This window comes from Parasteatoda tepidariorum, chromosome 4 (assembly GCF_043381705.1).
Source record: "Parasteatoda tepidariorum isolate YZ-2023 chromosome 4, CAS_Ptep_4.0, whole genome shotgun sequence".
In the NCBI taxonomy this organism is placed as follows: domain Eukaryota; kingdom Metazoa; phylum Arthropoda; class Arachnida; order Araneae; family Theridiidae; genus Parasteatoda; species Parasteatoda tepidariorum.
In genome coordinates this window covers 50,752,504-50,773,140 of record NC_092207.1, presented here as the reverse complement: position 1 = coordinate 50,773,140, position 20,637 = coordinate 50,752,504, and the positions used below count along the sequence as shown (strand labels likewise).

Sequence of the window (20,637 nt, the reverse complement as noted above, 5' to 3'; positions counted from 1 at the left end):
TAAATCTTTTCTCATAGAAAATAAAGTAGAAATACTCCATAATGAAATCAATGATCTTGAAAGTATTCGTCAACGACTGGCTGACTTTCTTTGTGAGGAGACAGCTTCCTTTAAATTAGAAGAGTGCTTCAAAGTGTTTCACAATTTTTGCTCGAGGTTTAAAGCAGCCCTACAGGTGATTTAAAAATATATTTATCAGAAATAAATTAATTATTTTAGCTACATGAAGACAACGAAACTCACTGATAACTAAATTTTAGAAAAGTAGACAATCTTTTGATGATCCACTGTCCGAAGAGCGCATGGGCTCGTGAAATTGTGACGGTGTTTAACAAGAGGAATTAAGGAGCAACAAAAAATTTGACAATTCACATTTTGGTTAAAATTAAAACAGTTAAAATCAACTGATTAAATACTTAAATTACCATTCAATCATTATTATTTTTGGTTACAAATGCCATTTAAACACCTAAAGTTTAAAAACAAAACTTAAAATACTATCTGTAATGAATTGTTTGATTCCGAACCGCAAGTATATGTTCAAGTAATATAGTGAGAGATGTGTGATGAAGATATGACCATTTATGGTCAGACGACTCAGCACTATATACAGATTTTTTAAAGAAAATAAATAAACTCTGAGGACCTTTTTTTTCATTTCACAGTAGCAATAAAATTATTATTTATTTAACTAAAGTTTATTAAATAATTATTATGTAATAAAATAAGTATAATTTAATTTATTAAGTAATAAAAATAATTTTCTCTTTATCAATATTCGTGATTACGTCTAAAATTATTAAAATATGTATCTTAGAAAGAGACGTGTACAGGATATACGTATACAGGATGTCCCAAAACTCATAAGGCACTAGAAAATGACAGGAAACAACTAGACAAGCACAAATCCCCATACAATTCATGGTCCGAACGCAAGTCGAAACTCTTTAGAGGGCTCGGTTTTTTCCTCTGGGTCTCAACTTAAGATTTTATGTCTTGACTTTTTCTTCTGAGATCATATGAAAAGATTCGTCTACGACGATGCTTTCCATGAAGAGCTAAGGTGGCTCGTTGGGTAGAGCGCTCGCCAGACAAAGAGATGAACCGGGATCGAATCCCAGTGATTGCTGTTCGATATGAATCCCGCTCCCAGCTTGCACAGACCACAGTGTTGACGTAAAAGATCCATCCTCAGTAGTAGATTCAATACTCATAGGATAGAATCCCCCTGCTGTCAGATTGTAGGAGATTTTCGTGGTTTTCCTAACCATGTAACACAAGTGCGGGTTAACTCCATCAAAAAGCCCGCCACAAAGGAAAATTTCAGCATGGTGTTTTTTTTCTTTCTTATTTTTGCGCATTGTGCACCAAGTTTCGGGAAGCCCTGTATATTTTAACATATCCTCCTGTCCCTGCTTTGACAAAAATAATCGTGGTTTTTCAAATCAGATAAGAAAACCGCATTAAGTCTACAAAGAGCTGGTAACATTTTGAAGTAAAAAAGGCTTATTTAATTACAGCTATAAAATGATATAATTTAAATTATATTTATTATAATTATATACATTTTTTATTTATTTATTATTTAAATTTTTTATTTATTATTTAATTAATATTAATTTATATTTATTATTGCAACAAAACTTTAACTTAATTACGACAATTTACAAAATTTAGGAAAATGAAAGACGTCAAAAGCAAGAGAAGATGGCAGAGGCGCGACGAAAACAACGCGAAGAACAAATAGCCTTGAAAAGAAGGAGCCTGGAGCGTAAGTAACAGGAGTTTTAGCTCTTTGATAGATACCGCGAAAGAAACTTTCCATCGCAAAATCTGTTTTATCTCTATTGGTACATTAAAATTTAAAGCTTAGAGAAAATTGAGTTTAGGTAAAATTAGAGAAAGCAATAGTTTCATGTCTTGAAAAATGTTTTCAAAATATCAAAATCCAAATAAACTATAGGAACGTAAAGGCCTGTTTACACGGTTCAAGTTCTTGAATCCGAGAAATTGGATGATTTGTCGACACTATCCAAACTCTTGAATGTCACTGATTGGTCGGATGAAAAACCTGCACATGTTCATATTCAACATTATAAAATCACACTTACTATGAAGTTAAAATTTCTAAATAAATTCAAATAAAATCAATAGACCGCAACAGATTAATTTTTTTGGACTGAAAAAGATGAAAACGGAGAACAAATTGACATAATCTGATGCCTATTCATTACTATTGAAATTTTAATCTCTAATAAAAGAAAATGTTTATCTTATGACTCCAGAACAATTTGCGTCAGGGTCACAACTTCATTCTCCGATTGCAAAAATCATATAAAAATTTTAATTAATACTTTCGGGTACGACGTACGAAAAATAAATCTTTTCTCATAGGTTTATCATTAAACAATGCTAAAAGACGCATCTGTTTACACAGTTATTCAAATAACAACATCAGCGATGTTTGCTAGTTTACAGCTTTAATTGATCAGAAATGAGTTTCGAGTTTATCGCTCATATTTTACTAATTATCTGTCTTTGATCGATTAAGTTAAACATAATCAAAATCTTCGAATTAGTAATTTGAAAACATCAATCAGCAAACATCAGCGTGAAGTTAACATCAGCAATTAAAAATAATTTATGCATTAAAGTGAGAATTAATTAGAAAAATTGCTTGGTTGTAATTGATTAATCTTGGTAAAATATGCTGGCTTCGACTAATAGCATCATTTTCAATGCTAAACCAATACTCAGTATATAGAGTATACCTTTTTTTTTCGCGGTGTTGATCAGAAGGCAAGAAATAATGATGTAAAAATTCAAAATGATTTTAACTTTATTTGTCTCGCTAAATGCTTTTCTGTTTTATGCAGGATTGAGGTAATTGATACACATTTGTTATGTATGTTTCTTTCACCTCGCGCACGATGACGAAAACGTTGGTATTCAGATAGTTTATAATAGAACAAATAGAACTGTCAGAGATCGGGAAAATTAAATAATATGGCAAAGAATTGTTGATACAAAAGTGGTTCTGAATTCTTTTTCACATCATTAAAAATAGCATTTTGTTTCTAGTTCCAGATCCTAGATCTATCGGTGACGCCGATCATATTATGGACCAGCTGCTTGGTGACATCAGAAGTGGTTTTGCAGAACGACGTTTGGGTGATATCTACCGTAGAAGCAAAAGTTTCAACCCGCAAGACAAAGATACTTTGAATGGCAGATATGAAGAGAGCAATCGCAGAACACAGAATGCACTTAAAAGGCACAGCGATCCATCGATGTTTGAAAAAAGCAGAGGAATACTTTATCAAAATGAGAAGTCAGGTCTGATGAAAAACAGAAAAACTGGATTTTTGGATGAATCGAGCGAAGAAATAATAGGCTTTTTACAAAATGTGGGAGACTCTGATCAAAAAGAGAAGAGATTGTTTGGCAGCACTGAAGATGGATTAGAGAGAGTATCTTTTCGAAGGTCTGGTCGAAGAAAACGAATCGAATACTTAAATGGCGATACAAATGCTAGAGAACGTTCGGGGGTATCTCCTCCACCATCGGTATCTTTACAGACAGTTGAAGGTTTAGAAATAGAGCCTAAACAAAATCTTAGAGCTAAAATAAATGATTGGATGCTCCAAAATGAAAAAGAACAGAGAAAAGATTACGACTTGCAAGCAAAACTTCAGCAAGAGCGAAAACGTAGACAAAAATTGAACGGACAGATATCAATAGAAAATGACGCCAAAGAAATTTTGAAAGACATAGACGAGGTCGATACTAATAAACATGCAACAGGAGAAGATAAAAAAGATGTAAATCATAAATTCGGCGACGATTTCAAATTGACGAAAGCAGCTCAGTTACGACACAGTGATAGTTTCACTCAAAAAATCTTGGGATTACTTGACGCAGTATCTAATGACACGAAACCATTTGCTAAAACCAGACTGTATCATAGCACCAGGGAAAAGAAAGTTGAAAAAGATGATTTGGAAGAAAAATCAAGGGATGATTCTGATTTGTGTAGTATGAAAGAACAAAACCCGTCTAATCAGACGAAAATAAATGTTCCACCAAGTTCGTTGAATTTAGAAGCAGTGAAAGAAGAAGATAAAAAACTATCAGGCAACGCAGAGAGCAATTTCGATCGGTTTGCTTCAACTAGGAAAACGCTAAGGCGTTTGAAATTGCGAGAAATGCGAATTGAAGCAGAAAATGTTAACAAAGCGAAAACTGGAGAACGAAGTACTTCTAATGGAAAAATAGATAATTTATCTATGCCTGATAATGTTACCGATCAGAAAAAAGTAGAACAGTGTGTTAACGATGAAAGTAGTCAGCATAATGTGAAAGATCAAATCGATACGTCTCGAACATGTTCACCCGAGTCTTTGGATCCGAATAACCAATCTCTGATTTCTGACAAAGAAATCGTAACAAATGCGCAAGACACAATATCTCCAATAAAAATGGGTGAACAAAATACGAACGCTAACGAATCCATAGAAAATAAGGATCCTAATTCTTCGTTTCCACAACGTAGTACATCCATTAGATCCAGACAATCACGATTAGCCAGAAGAATCAATTCGCTATCGACTCCTGTCACATCGCCGACTTCTAATGAAAACAATTCAGTTCTAAAAGCGAAGGACGATTTGGTATCTCAAGACGAAAATTCCATAGAGGATGCTACAAAATCACACATTCAAGGTAACTTGGAAACCAAGACCACGATTAAAAACGTCATCATAAAAGAAAACGAGAATCACATAAAACATACGCCTGAATGTGAGAAACAAGAGCATTTACCTCAAAATTCCGCAGAAACTGATGGAAAAGATCCAACAGAATTGAATGGTAACACTAGTCAAAAATCAAACCTAAAATTAAATGGACTTATTTCTCACGAAGTTACAGTTAATACAGAAACAAAAAGTGAAGTAGTTCTGCCTAAAACGAATAAACTAAGTAATAAAAGTTCTAAAGAGACAGTGCCAAAATCTCGGATATCGTCCACTCAAAAATCTACATCTAGTATTCCAAGCGTTATTAAAACAACCCAAAATGTTAAAGTCCATCAAACAATCCATAGGCAAGCATCTATGACCAACGGCAAAGTTGCTGCTCAAAAATCTGATTCTAAGCCAAAGGGAAGCCCCGTAGTGACAAAAAAGGTGCCACTTAGATCAACGTCGAGTGCAATGAAAGAGAAACTAAATGACAACAAACTGAAGACTGAAAATCGAAAGAATGGAGAAAACAGCCCAACGTCTAGTATTTCATCAGTGTGCAGTCTGAGCACAAATGTGAATCTACAAAATGGAAAAGTTGTGAATGGCAAAAACATTCAACCAATTAAGAAAATTACAATTAATCATAATGGAAGTGTGAAATTTTCAAAAAGTAGTGTGTCTTCAAGAAAAACTTCGAAAACTGCATCTAACACTTTAGCTAACAGTAATGCAAATGTTAATAAAATAAATGAAACAGTAATTAACAAAAAAGATAAGAATAGTAACCTAATTAATAAGAGAGCTTTCATATGAAGCGTCTTTTGTAGTCTTGAAAATCAAATCCAGTACAAATTCTCATTTTATTGCAATTTTATTTATTATAAGTGTAGCTACCAAGATTCAGTTTTCATTTCATTTGCTTAGAATAAAAAAAAATATATTTATAGAAATTGAGTATTTTTTCTAATTTAAATTTTATTTCGTTAGAAAATCTGAAAAAATGTTTTAAATAAAAATTACTTTCATTATTTATCATTGAAGCACTTGTTAATGAAATTGTAAAAAATTTAAATCCTTTTTTCATGCAATAATAATATATTTTTAGATAAAAACATAAAAATGATTTCAATTTTATTTTTATACACTTTTTTTTTTTACTTTGACTTGCAAGCCAAAGATTCTTCCATTTTTATCATTTTATGAATCTGTAAATATTTTGAATAAAAAGTATTAATTCGTATTCATGTTGGCCAATTTTATTCTCATTTTTTTTTCAACACTAAGTTATCATCCGCGAATTGTAGATATTTTTTATGGGAGTACGGACTAGCCAAACAAACATCCAGTCAGAGGTTAAAATTTAACTTTAAATTTTTATAAAAATTTTGTTAACTTATTTAAATTCATCTGTTGTGATTTTTAAAATACTATTTTACAATGATAAAAAAAAAATATAGTAGGGCCTCGATTATCCGAAATTAGTAACATTGCAATTTTGAATTGCAGATAGGGGTAACTTTTTTTAAATCTCACTTAACTTCTTCATCAATAAACTCTTAAAATTTATTTTAAAATTATAGTGCTAAATAAAATTTAACTTTTAATATGACCATCTAATAAATATTTTTTTGTCAAATAATTTTGTCCTTTTTATTTTAATTTTACTTGTACAATTAATCCAGATAGCGTTACTCCGTGTCTTTTTTTTGAATAAATCATTTAGTTGAATAAACTCCGAAAATAAAATTCTTAAATTTTTATGTGAATTATTAAATAACTCTTCGGCCCCAACAATAAAACTCCATTCATGTAAAAAAGTTTTTAAAAGTATGTTAAAACCCGGTTTTGTCGTATTCATATAAATCAGATAAGTATATAAGTAATGAGAAAAAAATTATTTTGTTACATTCTGAAATATCTATTAATAGCAACATATTAAAATTTAGTCTCTCCGACACTAATAAACATACCGGGGTTAAACAATCAAAGAATATTTTTGGAACTTACCACAAGTTAAATGATTAGATTTAATAGAAATCACTAATAAAACTTTGATCGTTTTCCTCTGCAATGCTTCAGGCTTCATTTGTCCATTGGGATTGAGGCATTTTAAGGAAGAAAAAAACAACAACTTGGGATAATTAAACGGAATGAAAAATCTGCTTCGACAATTGAAAGCAATAGGTAAAAAGAGACGTAATCAGGGGTTTAACTCACCTAAAACAAGTCTTCAAACAATTAGAAACTACAGAATGAAATTGATGGAGTTAACATCCTAATCTTCTTATCGAATTTTTTAAAAACACCGGCATCGACAAGCAAACAGCTTACTTAGCTTTTCATTCATCGCCATCAAATAACATGGCGTCTGCTTGCGAATTAATTTTATGTGAATTTTAATCAATGGCAGCAGTAATTTTTTAGTCAAAAATACCAAGTTTCAGTTTTATCCATCTGTTTGGTTTTGACCAACTATTATCTTGAAAGCAACATTTAAATCAGAATTTTAAAATGATTTCACAGATTTATATTTCTAGGCGAAATTAATAAAAAGTTCCTTTTGATTACATTCGCACTAGGATACATTTTGCTTGCCCAGATAACATAAGTTTCATCGAAGTGCAAGCCATCATGATCAGACTAAACTATATTAACAATAATAATTAGGTAGATTAAACAACAAAAATTACAGCTCTTAGCGTTTTCTTTTCTTCTCTTGACAATTTAGAGCTACCAACTTCACTAACAAAACGCTTATTTGAATTGATATCTCACAGATCGTAGATTCGGTTCTGAGTAGATTACCGAAGCCAAGCCTCACCACCAGCGGCTAGTGAGCGGGTGGGTGACTATTTTGCACGAGGTGATTTGCAAAACCGAGAATATGCTGTATCGGTCTACGTTAAATTGTTCCACCGTAAAGTGCTCAACTTCAAAAGCAGTTAGTCGGGCTACCCCTCTTCAGAGGATCAAATGTCGTTAAATCATTCTTAGGGATATTTCCCAGACCGTTGACCAGCTCTAGTGTAACGTAAATAAAGTACTCTTGAATTCATGCTCAAGTTTTCCTTAAGAAATATTTATTAGAATTACGAGTTAGACAAAATTTAAGTAATTATAAGCTTAAATTTACTAAAATCGTAATTAACTTACGTTATAAATAATTTGAAAACACTTCATAACTAAACAAGATGTAAATTTAGTTTAATGTAACGAACAGGGGGTCCTTGATAGTTCTGTGCCTAAGCCCCCGCATTTCCAGATCCGGCCCTGTTGATTGCTCACAATAAAATGATCATTTTAAAATAGTCGGGCACTACAACGAGTTTTTTATTTTGAAGTAGATTATTATGAAGTAGTATAGCTGAATTGTAAGAATATATTATAAAAATCGAACAATGTGCGCTTAAAATTTATTACTATTAATTGACTTTGGCTAACAGAAGTATTTTATTTATGTCGCACTAGAGCTGCTCAACGGGCTTTTGGCGACGGTCTGGGAAACATCCCTGAGGAAGATATGAAGACATGCCTTCACCATTTTGTGATGGCATGATCCGCTTTGGTAGCCCAACGACCTGCTCGCGAATTCGAGCACTTTACGGTAGAACAGTTTAACGAGGACTGATACCGCGCACCCTCGTTCCCTACACAGGCTGATCAAAGTGGTCACCCACCTGCTTACTGACAGCAGCCAGTGATGCTTGACTTCGGTGTTCTGCTGGGAACCATGTCTTTACGATCAGCCCACTGCGGGAAGGGTAACAGAAATATTCAAATATTAAAAATTCTATTGTATGTGGAAACAGCAAAGTAAACAAAATGATATTTAGTTTTAATATGCGTAAGAAGATAAACTTTTCAACTGAAAAAACTATAGTCGTTTTATGAGAAATAATTAAACATTTTATTTAAAGAAATTTTAAAAAAAATGGAAAAAACAAAGAAAAGCCACTGTTTTTTTTTAATGGAAATAATTAAACATTATATTTTTCAAATTATTTTTAAATAAAGTCATTTTTTTTTTCTTTCTGCGAATTTAGTTTCTTTAAGTTTTGTGGTATATAACTTACCAAGAATGTATACAAATACTAAACTGCAAAGAAGTATAAGTATTAATAGGCTATGGACTGCTGATATGCAATTGATGCATGGTAGAGCAGATGGCACTGAGTGTAACACAGTAGACGTTTCAACAGCATTACCCAACAAAACGTTGTCTGCACGCATAATCGGCACAACCAATTCGAGAACAACAGGGACCTTCCAATTACCACTGCTTGATATAGGGAAAGCACGCAATACACGATTTCAACTGAAAATTTCAAAAATGGAAAAAAACCGTGCTACAATTAATGCACTAAGAGTTGCAGATGAACTTCATGTTCTGTCTCGTACGGTTTGAAAATGTTTTGCACAGCGGCAAGATGCATCCTTTCCACTTGCGAAATATACAAACTTCTAACCGAAGACGGCTATCATTGTGAAGAATTCGTGCCCTAGATTCTTAATGTCACGGTACATCATTAATTTCTTCGCAGTTTTATTTATTGACAAAGCCACGTTTAGCGTGACATTATGAATTTGTCGGTCACATTTTGGAATACCCTTTATTTTAAAAGTATGAAAATGTCCTTGTGCATTTATTAAAAACGTAAATTTAATTAAATTTCAGCTAGAGAACAATAACATTCTAATAAAAAAAAATTCCATTAAAATTAGAACTTTATTAAGCAATTTATGAAAATATTTTTCATCGTAAAATTCCTTGTCAATACTTATTAATTGGATCGAAGTAGCCGTACAGTGGGCAGATAGTAAAGACACAATTCCCAGTAGATCACTTAAGTCTAGCATCTCTGACTGTGGGCGAAAAGTGGTTTGTAACCATTTTAATCAGCAGAAGGGACCAAGGGTGCGTAGTATTTGTCTTCGTTAAATTGTTTTACTGTAAAGTGCTCTAGTTCGCTCGCAAGTCAAAGTCGCCCTTTGCAGAGGAACAAAATTGTGATGGCATGCCTTCCATTCATTTTCAGAAATGTTTCCAAACCATCAATAATGATCCATTGTAGTACAGTTCTAGTGCATGTAAATAGAGTTACTAAACTGAATTCAGTTGAATGTTGCATTAGCAGACTTGAACAGCATCAGTACTTCATATTGAAGCCTCAGGTATAATTTCAAATTATAGCTTTCATATATAATATCAAAAATTAAGACAAGTCGTCTACTACTACGCTTGCCTTCTATGCAACAACCACATTTTGCAACTAGGTTCAAACAGGCAATAACTTATACATTATAAATAAGTTTTTGGTCATACCATTCAAGGATTTATGATAAAATAGGATACCAATTTTGAACTACTTCCTTACTAATAAAATAAGAATCATCATGTAAGATTTGTATAAAAGCTTAAAATGATTCAGCAAATCATCTGAATAGCAGAAGCTATCTGTATATCCTTACGTTTATTGACTCACTTTTAGCATTGCACCACTAATTAGATTGTTTTTCTTCGCCGTTGTTTGAACACTTATTGTAATCACATGCCATTAAATTCATCGTTCTTTGTGCGTTTTTGCCTCATATAAGAACATAAACTTTGACGCCCTCTAGCGGTTTTGCGTTTTGCTTACGACCATGTATTCTTTGATAAAAATTGTTTGATTGGGTGTGTACTATCACTTCCTAAAATTTTGCCCATCTTTTTAGAATCACTCTGTATAGTGAACCAAAGGAAAACAGGAAATTGATATAATGAACTTTTTCTGTCTTCGACTAATTTTTTATAATAATTTCGAAATTTCTACTTCAAAATAAAAATGTATACTGATTTTTAAAACCATATATAGCATGGAATATATTGACTGCATATACAAATTTTACAACTTTAATTTTACCATACAGTGTCTTAGAACTTGTCATTATAGCAGATTTCTCATAATATTCTAGAGCATAAGCTGATACTTTGTGATGTTGGCATTTCGATATTATAGCCTTGTCAGGATTTCATCACATAGCCAATTTTCCTAGAAAACGATTCTGTATAAATTTATTAATATTGCAAGAAACTCATTCAAAATTTCTTTTTTCAACTTGTAATAATTCTTGTTAGAAGCTTAGATATCTAAATAAGCTATATTTTGTATTTGCAAGAAGGCTAGTGTTTTAAAATAATTATTTACAAACATAACAGAAAAAAATTTATTATCGGTAAAAAAAAAAACTGAAGCTCAACTGGAATACATAATTTACAATTTTTTATTACAAGAAAGCATGCATATCTACAACAGACTGAAAGTAAAGGCATTGTGTTGTAAATGGCAAATTAAAGCGGATTTTTTTTTCTTTTTAATTCTTGGTTAAATAATTTAAAAAAAACTTTACAAAATAGCAAACATTTCTCACATAATTTTAACAGAAAGTTTTTTTTTTTATTAAAAATATAGAAAGCAACATTAAATACTGTATGACAAATTCTCTAAATTATTATTGAATGTATTGATGCAGAGATCTCTGAGTTATAGTAATCATAATAAATATACCTACTCCAAAAGTGCAAAAAAAATTTTTAATACATATTTAGAAACAGGATTTATAGAATAACTTAAAATATTAAATAAAAAATTAACTAAGAAATACAAATCAATATCAAAAGCATTCATTGTAAGTACTGAATTAAAAATTACGTTATTATAATTTTTCTTTAAAAAAAGTTATAAATAAAATCTACATGGCACCATACACTACAAGCATTTCACGCAGAAGAAAACTTGAAGTGCCATATTAAGATAAAAATAAATGCTAGAAAAGCCTCTATATTTTTTTCATTTGTAAGAGACGTAACGAGAAAAAAAACTTCAATTAGTTATAAAAATGTTTAAAACAAATGTTTAATTACCTTCAATTGTTAATAAAATAAACACATGGAATTTATAATTTTAGTGAGACAGTTAACAGTAAAATTTATATACTCACACATGGTAATACATATTTATCACAGATGAGGTTAAAACAGAGCATATATAATAAATTTTCAGCATAATAAAACAAAATTTCTCACTAAATTGTGCACTAATATATATACAGCTCTCAGCACAATTAGAAAAATGAATTCCACAGAGAAAAAAAAATTATATAATTAAAAAAATTTCTTTTTTTGGAGATCTTGAATTCTTGCATTCATATCAAATTTCACAATAATATGCGCTAGTAGTGAAAACATAATTATATTTTTACCAAATAATTTTCTTACTTCACTTGCAACTGTATTTCTAGAAATTACAATAATAAAAGTTTATCCCATTACAAAAAAAGAAAAAAAAATTTAAGTTCACATTAATAAGCATGTAAATATGAAGAAAAAAATTTCAAGAGAGGGTGAGTTTCGAAATATGGAGATAGTGGAGTTTCTAAAATGTAAACAACCATGCTTTCAATCAACCCAGTTCATAATTTCCCCATACTCTATTTAAAAAAAAAATTTCACCGATATTTCAAATAAAATAAATAATCATTTCTTTAACTTAATATTTTAACTGTTCACAAATCTAAGTTTTCCTACAATTACTCTTTTAACAAGTAATTACTCTTATAGTACAAAATATATTTACATATTGAAAAAATAAGAGAATGTAAGAATTTATAATTTGAAAAATTCTTTGAAACTTAATAACTGAATAACCCTAGTCCTGTCAAGAAATACAGTAACAAGGATGACAGATTTTATAGAAAAACACTGTGACTAAATTACTGTTGACAACTATTATGTATAAAATTAGTAGAAAGGATTTAATACCTTGGAACATACTTCTGTGTAGCAAAAGTGATTCAAAATAAAGAATAACCTGCTATTGCATGAATTTATTGGAATTTGAATGATTCGGAGGCAATTTAAAATAGTTAGTTTTCAACCAGATCAGAATTAAAAACTGGTTATAATATAACATAGTCTCCTGTCTTAAAATTCCCAATGCATCCTCCAGAGTGATTGCATCTGAGCTTCACTTATGAATGATGAAATAAATAGATGAGACCACACTTCTGTAAGTAACGAATCTATTCTTTATTTTCATTTGATGGTTTATTTTCTGATGAAGCTTCACTAGGCTGTTCAACTTGTGGCTTTGGTTTGCTCAGGATAGGATATATTTCTTGCTTCAGTTGCTAAAAGAAGAAATTAATAATTTTTATATGATGAAATAATGTTGGGGGAAAAAAATCAAGCTGAAGAACACACACAAGTAAGAAATTTAAAATAATTTAAATAACAATTTTTTTTTCATTGGTAAGGAAAACATTACTTGTGCTTAGATTAGTATTGTTATTCTCTTTTTTTTCTACGTAGTCTTAAGTGCTCAACTTTTCAATTTTTGTTAGCAACATTTGGAATTAAAAATGACTAAAAGTCACTCACAAATTATGTTTAAATATACCTGCTGAAAATAAGGGATCTTTACTAAGGGATTCAATGAAGTAATGTATAAATATTATTTAAGTAAATTCATGTGAAGAATTTAAGTTATTCCAATCATCATTAAACATTTCGTTTTTTATTTTTTATTTTTTAATGAAACTATTCCAGTAAAATGTTAGTAAAAACGATAGTATAAATTTAAAAAAAATGTTATTACACTAATATCTTCCATCAAACTTTCCAATTCAAATATAATTACAAACCTCACAATAAAATGTATTTATCATTCTTTTTCATCTTTACTTAAGCAAAAACTATAATTCAGCTTGATCATTTTCCACTCAAAACTAGACTAGAAGCCGCACCAGAACTGTGAATTTAACTATATGATTGATATAACACCTATTTTTAAAACTTCAATAAAAAAATATAAATTTAAATTTTCACAATAAATATTTTAAAATGATTCGCTGTGTTTTTTTTCCTTTTTTTTTTGGTTAATATATGTACAACTGTTGATGAATTTTATTAAATTCAAAAAGGTTAATGATATAGGGTTCCGTAGCAGAAAAAATTGGGAACTGGTGCACAAGGCTTTTCTTTAGTTTATAAATCTACAGATTGGAAAAAAAATTTTGTTAAGAAACCAAAACAAATAGCAATTGAGTAATTTTGGGAATTAAAAATGATTTTCTGTTTCTCTTATCAGTAATTTTGTCATCTTATTTTTCTTAATCTGAGACGGTGAGATAATTTTTAAAAAAATAATCGAATTTGAAAAATATTTGCAGGTGCTGTGATAATCTGATGTGCGTGCAACTGTGCTGGGGTTTTCTGCTACTGGGGCTCTAAGTAATGCTTAAGTAAGATAATAAATTCTGTTGATCTTCTACAATGCATAGTAAATTACAAAAATAATAAAATGAAAAGAAAAAAAATAAAATAAGTAGATATGGGGAAATTTTTAATTTGCTTATTTTATTAACAAAGTGGATGGGATTCGAAATGATGAATAATACGTTTACTTTAAATATTATATAACCACTCTCAAAATAATCAAATACTATGTTCAAAAATTAAACTTACCTCTTTCTTGTTAAATAGTTCTTCCGCAGAAATAGGCGGATCTTCATACGATTTAAGCCCCNGAATGTCAATTTATCCGAGGGTACTGCGTTTTTTAAATGAATCAAATATGATGTTTGTCAGTTCCACAATCAAGCCTATGATTTACAGAGGTTTCTGCACAGAAATCTGAAAGGGGTTTTAAATTTAGGTGGATGTTCATAATTGCGTTTAACGCTTGCGTAATGTGTTTTTTTGTAAGTTCATTGCTGAAAAGTCCCTTTCAACTGCTGCAGTACTCTCAGACGGAAAAAACATCAATCCATCATGCGCAGTATGTTGCTGTACGGGATTTCTAGATTAGAGGGTCATTTTAGAAGTGATGAGGCTCTAGACTCTTGTAAGATAACAAAAATTTAAAGTGTATCACGAACATTAACGGGAAAGTCTGATTCGAGAAATTCGTTGTCCGCGGGAAATTTTTGACCGCCGAGGACGGGCGTTTTTTCGAGCCCTGCTTCAGACATCACCTTAAAAGAAAAAATTTATGACTTTGTTTTAAAAAATCGGGACTATTAGGACTTGCACGACCGAATTCATGGTTTTCGTTACAGGTAGACAACCTTGATAAGCTAATGGGTAATCGGTGATGGTAGAAATAGACAAGAAACAAGTTTTGAAAAACATGCTCTTTCTCATTAGTTACAATTTAAATTTTGATTACAAATAAGGAAAGAATTTAGTTCTGACAGGTTTCATAGTTTATCGTTAGTTAAAGGAAAGGGAGTGCCATAATACTAAGAATCATAAAATAGTTCAGCAAGGTAAAAATTCTTTATATTTTTTCCAATACCAAGAGGAGAAAACTAAATGTCCTTCAATCCTTCTTTGCAAAGACGTACTGAGTCTTGAAATTTTGCAGAATACAGGTATCCAGTGAAAATTTTATTTGTTACTTGGTCCAATAAAATTTTGGTTTAAATCTTCTGATGAGGTATTAGAACATTTATACAAAAATCATATAATTTTTTATCGAACAAACATTTTACAAGATATGGAAATTCATTGCATGCCTATGGAAATTTTTTGCATGCCAATATTTTAAACTAAAAACACAAAATTTTCCTTTTAAATTTTTTAAACTCAATTAAAAAAAAAAAAAAAATTTATTGAAGGAAACGTTGCTCTGAACAATTAAGTGAAGACATCTGCTGTTATTGAACCTTATACTCAATCAATATCTCATTTGATTAACTTACATTTTCAATAAAATTTAATGTAGCTTTCATTAAGCATAGGATATTTAAAATACTTTAACAAAATGACAATAAATCAAATGAAAAATCTTTTAACTATCAGAATTTAACTTTTTATCATCTAACAAATTTAATTTTTAATCAGCTGATAACATAGCTATAAACAAAATTTACAAGCAATGAGATCTACTTAAGTACAATCTCAAATTTTTCGATACTCAGTGAGAATTTAACTTATAACTAAGGTAAAACAGAAGATTCATTAATCAGTTTTGCTGTCATTAAAGTTCTGATTCTTTCTTTGTATTCTAGAAATTTTGAATCCTCAAAAGATAAAGTTATTCCTAAATGAAGCAGCAAACAAGAGACAGATTTGTGTTAATAAAAAACTTTCTGTGAAACTAAGGAGTACCTGCGTAACACAGAGAAAAAAACAATAAAAAAACATGGACGGAGAGGGAACTTTAACCAGACTGATTGGAAATTCAATCAATTGAACTAATGAGCAAAAAATTTAGTTTAAAGTTTTCTATGGCAAATTTTATTCATAAATGCTCCATTCCAATAAAAGGGTAAATCGACTTAAATATATACTGTAATGACCATTATATTGTAGATGGAAAGGATTAAGCAGGGCCACCTGCGCCAAGCATTTGCAACTTCGATAAAATCAATAATTCGGCGAAATAAATTCTCTACGGTAAAAGTATTAGTAAACAATTTTTACCCTAAACAATAAATACAGATTTCCATTGATCCTGAAAAATTGCGTCAATATGAATTTTTCTAAACAAATCTGGTATTTTTTATTCGATTACAGATATTTCCTTTAGATACCTCACATAATTAATTAGAATTATGAAGTCGAATTAATATAAGCAACAAAAGAGATTATGCAAGTCTAAAAAAACAAAACATAAAATCCCAATAAAATACAGATAATCACGTTTGCTGTCGGATCTTGCGATTTAATGGGACAAAACTCTTTCCAACAGTTCATGTCAATATAGCTCATTAAGTGATAGGTAGATGCATAATATCATCCAATTATTTCAGAAAAAAATATTTTTTTTGTGACAATAAGATATTGCATGACAATTACAATTGAGGCAGTAAAAAATAAGCAAGACTATTTTCAGTACATTTGATATTTTTTAAAATTTTATTTTTAATCAATAATGTATTCACCCTCTTTAGCAACAACCTTCGAATGTCAGATCGAAATGTATTGAAAAAAATTAAACAAACTAATTTTTTTTTTTAAATTTCGCATTTGGCTAATACTTTTGAAATTTGGCTAATACTTTTGATATTTGGCTAATTTACTGGCTAATGATTTGAAGTTCTTATCAAGGACCCTTATTAAGTAATAATGCAATTGAGGTTCGTTAGTAAGAAGGAGGGCAATTCAGTGGAAATCTTAAGAGTAGTATAAAAAATGAATAAATCTGTAATTAAGGAATCAACAGAAAAATGCCAATTCAGCAGTGTAATTCATTTTTATAAAGTTATGTATGATAAGGCAGATGGAGGTAAAAAGATAATACAGTGGGTGATCGGTTAACGAACTGATCGGTTAACGAACAAATCGGTTAACGAACACTTTCACGAAAGATTTTTGTGTTCGGATAACGAACACATATTCGGATAACGAACAATTTCAAGAAAGATTTTTTGTGTTCGGACAACGAAAACATATTCGGTTAATGAACAAAACGAATTCTAACGAACACTTCTCGGCCTGAAAAAAATTTATATTAAACATTTGTGATCATTTTGCATACGAAATAAGATCACTGAAAGGAGAAATGTTTAAAGAAGATGAACTAACGACAGAAGAACTCCAAGAAATTTTGAATGAAGAACACCAAGAAACACAGCGAAATGTGTCTCCTACTCTTGATGTACTAATGATGAAAGAGGACCAATGCCGACATCTGCCATTAAAGATATTTTGANAATTAGAATACTACAAAAACAGATTCCGATATTGAACATGAAAAATTTTATATATTTTACAGGAAAATTTAGATAAATAAAACAAAATGTGACTCACTTTTAATGCAGTTAGGGTATCACTATATACTTGTTCTTTCTCATCTTGACCCTCTTCATAAATCCAATTTTCGACTTCAGTCAACTTTTTTTGAAAGTTATCAAGCTCCTGAAAATCCATCAAAAATTACAATTTGTTCCTTTTCAATGATCGTTTTATCAATCATATATAGTGCATAACAAAAAACAAAAAAAACTGTAACACCTTAATTACTTTCCATCTAATTATATTTTTACATGTTAAGAGGCAATCTTAATGTTCAAGAAGCTAACCTGAAATATTATAATTAATTTGAACAAATTATATTATTTTAATAGAATTTTTAAGTCTTCTTGTACACAATTGTAAAGCTTATTTCAAACTAGCTTCAAATAAAATGCAATTATAAATGTTACACAAGTTACATTTTTTGAATTGTAAGGTAAACAAGATTTTATATTCAAAGTATATATTTTTAAATAATAAAATGCAAAGCAATAATAATCATTGCAAAATAATTTTCACCTAAATAGTTTTTGAGTAAAGAAATTTTAAAAACCTTTGTTTTCAATTTTTTACTTCTGAAGATTAATTTTAAATTTAGGATTTTGTCATTAAAATTTTAAGTTTAATATTATGTAAAAATATACCTTTCAATAAAAATTTTTTTTAGCAATTATTAAAGAAGTATAAGAAATGATAAATAAGTTTAGTACATTATTCTTAATACAGAATTTTCTATTTAGATAAACTAGTTTTACAATCATGCGAAAAAATTGTTTATTCACTAAAACAATTCCTGATGGGCACTTTTATCTAGATTTTGACAATTTCCTACATTTTAAGCGACTAGTTAGTTTATTCAGACGGTCTAATTTTGCAAAATAAAATATCATTAGCACAAATTAATTAGCATTTTTAAGGAAAGCTTTCTTAAATAATTAAGATTGCATCTAAATATGAAAAAGTCAAATAAGTTATTAACCATCAATGGTCTAGAAGTATTTCAAGTTTACATTCTGTCTGGTTTCACTATGATAATCAATTACTTTATTATTGTATCAATTAATGAATTATTTTTATAATACATAATTATTTTTAATAAAACAAGTTATAATTAAACTAAATAGAAACATCACAACTATAGAAGCAATAAAAATGTCACCATATACCAGACAATTGGAGACAGCAACTAAAATTCCATTTAGCATTATCTGAACTGTTCTATTTCTCATTCAGCGCACTGAACATTATATTTCAAAATTTACTCATTAAAATGGATTCTATTTGTAAACGGAGGCAATTTAATTAACTCATTAGATGCCAATGTTCCCATTTTGGGAAAACAATCAGTTTAATTATTTTATCTCCTATTAAAATTATTAATTTTATAAATTACTATTAAGTGAAAAGTTTATTAAAGATTGTGTTTTAATTTCCACTTTATATAATATGATAAAAAAAAACCTTAAGTTTGCATTTTCTACCAAATAAAATACAAGTAACATTTTTAAATACAAAATATTACATGTTTAGATAAATTTTAAAACAGAAAATTTCATTTGGAAAATATTTTCGCAAAACACTAAAATCCAATTATTTTAAAAAGAGTTTGTAACTTCAATTCTAAAATGAAACCTTATTCAGTATTCTGAGATTAAAAATAAAGCCTTCCAATATCTATAAAAAAATTTTTTAATTAAATTAATATTTACTCTATACTTTTATAACATAAATTAATTTAAGATATAGAGTTCAAGAAAACTTCGCATTTTATTTCCTTTACAATTATCCTAAAATTCATAGCTTTTAATTAGAAAAAAATAAAAATAAAAAATTTCAATTTTAACTACAACATCATGTAACAATCAATTCTTTTAAAGTTGATAATTGAAAGACAGCCAATTCAAAAGTATTAGAAAGCACATAAAATTAAAATGGAATTGAAAAAAGAAAAATAATCAAATATAAAATTGGCACGTATATGAATAAAATAATAAGCATTAATTAATCGGATTAAAATGCATTGATAAATAATGTTGAGCAACAGTTTTAAATTTATAGGATCTTTAGCAAATGGATAAAAACTGTAATAATAAATAATTTAGAAATAGTTCACAACAATTTTAATTTAGCAATTAAAATGGGCTAAATAAAACTGTCCATCCAATGATGTTTAATAAATATGTTAGTAACTAATTTCTTTCCATAAAAAAAGTGAATTACTGTGTTATAAGTCATTTCTTTTTAATAATTTTATTTAAATTGTTATCAAAAACCTCCATGAATCATCCAAAAGTAATTTAGTAATTTGGAAGGCTATCTCATCCTTGCTTTGAATTAGTTAAATGAATGAATTATTTTTTTTAAAATGGAAAAGTGGTAACTGTTAATTACATACCATATAAAGTAAAAGAAATTAGTAGGTGTATGCAAAATTATGAAGCTAATGTTTGAATTATAAAATTGTCCTAACCAAGTGAGAACAAAATAATTTATCAGACAACTGTGAACTCAATCCTATAACAGGAGGTAAGATTAGATCATTTTCTTGATTTTACATTTAAAAAAATCTGCAGTCATAACTAAAATTTATAAATAATAAAAAGATAAGCAATTAAAATAAAAACTTTCGTAAAAAACTTTGCATTTTGAATTTTTTGATAACATAAATTTTTGAATCAAGTATTACATCTTGTTAATTAGCATACAAAGGCTAATATATGATATAAATTTAGTAGATAAGATGTAAAGAAAAAAAATTTTGATATCATAGCAGTCAAATTTTTCAAAATATTTAAAAGTTAAAAACGGTAGTAAAACTTATGCTTTTCTAATTTATTTTTCAATTTATAAATATAATTAAGAATGAATTTAACTACCACTATAAATGAATAAATAAAACATATATATAAATTTGTTGCTGTGATTAAGCTCTGGCAAAAAAGTTACTCTATGCATATAATTTATCATGCTTACTTTTCCTCTACCCTCATCATAAGTGTTTGTTGCTTCACATGTAAAACTATATAACACATTTTTAAACTTAATTTGTAATTTTAATTATACACAATATAATTTGCATGATCAATTGGGAATTTTTACCAAGCATACTTT

The 20,637-nt window shown here is 29.2% G+C and overlaps 2 protein-coding genes and 1 long non-coding RNA gene across 3 annotated transcripts in view; 1 reads left to right on the top strand and 2 right to left on the bottom strand.

Moving 5' to 3' along the window:
- The window catches only part of LOC107455600 (uncharacterized), a gene marked incomplete in the record, with an annotated part of 72,742 nt that extends 66,757 nt beyond the window's left edge, over positions 1-5,985 (top strand). The window contains 3 exon segments of the mRNA XM_071180337.1: positions 18-175; positions 1,678-1,771; positions 3,082-5,985. Coding sequence (XP_071036438.1) covers positions 18-175; positions 1,678-1,771; positions 3,082-5,558 — 2,729 coding nt within the window.
- A 4,953-nt stretch (positions 5,986-10,938) lies between these two features.
- Positions 10,939-14,516, bottom strand: LOC122269460 (uncharacterized). Its single transcript, XR_006225196.2, has 2 exons — positions 14,251-14,516; positions 10,939-12,914 (listed from the first exon to the last, which is right to left on the bottom strand). It is a non-coding gene; the product is annotated as an uncharacterized lncRNA (long non-coding RNA).
- Positions 14,517-14,645: 129 nt separating this feature from the next.
- Positions 14,646-20,637, bottom strand: part of LOC107448223 (heat shock 70 kDa protein 4L) — a 36,746-nt gene continuing 30,754 nt past the window's right edge. The window contains exons 13-14 of the mRNA XM_071180336.1: positions 17,542-17,649; positions 14,646-14,759 (exon numbers count right to left, since the gene is read on the bottom strand). Coding sequence (XP_071036437.1) covers positions 14,646-14,759; positions 17,542-17,649 — 222 coding nt within the window. The remainder of the gene's footprint in view (positions 14,760-17,541; positions 17,650-20,637) is intronic.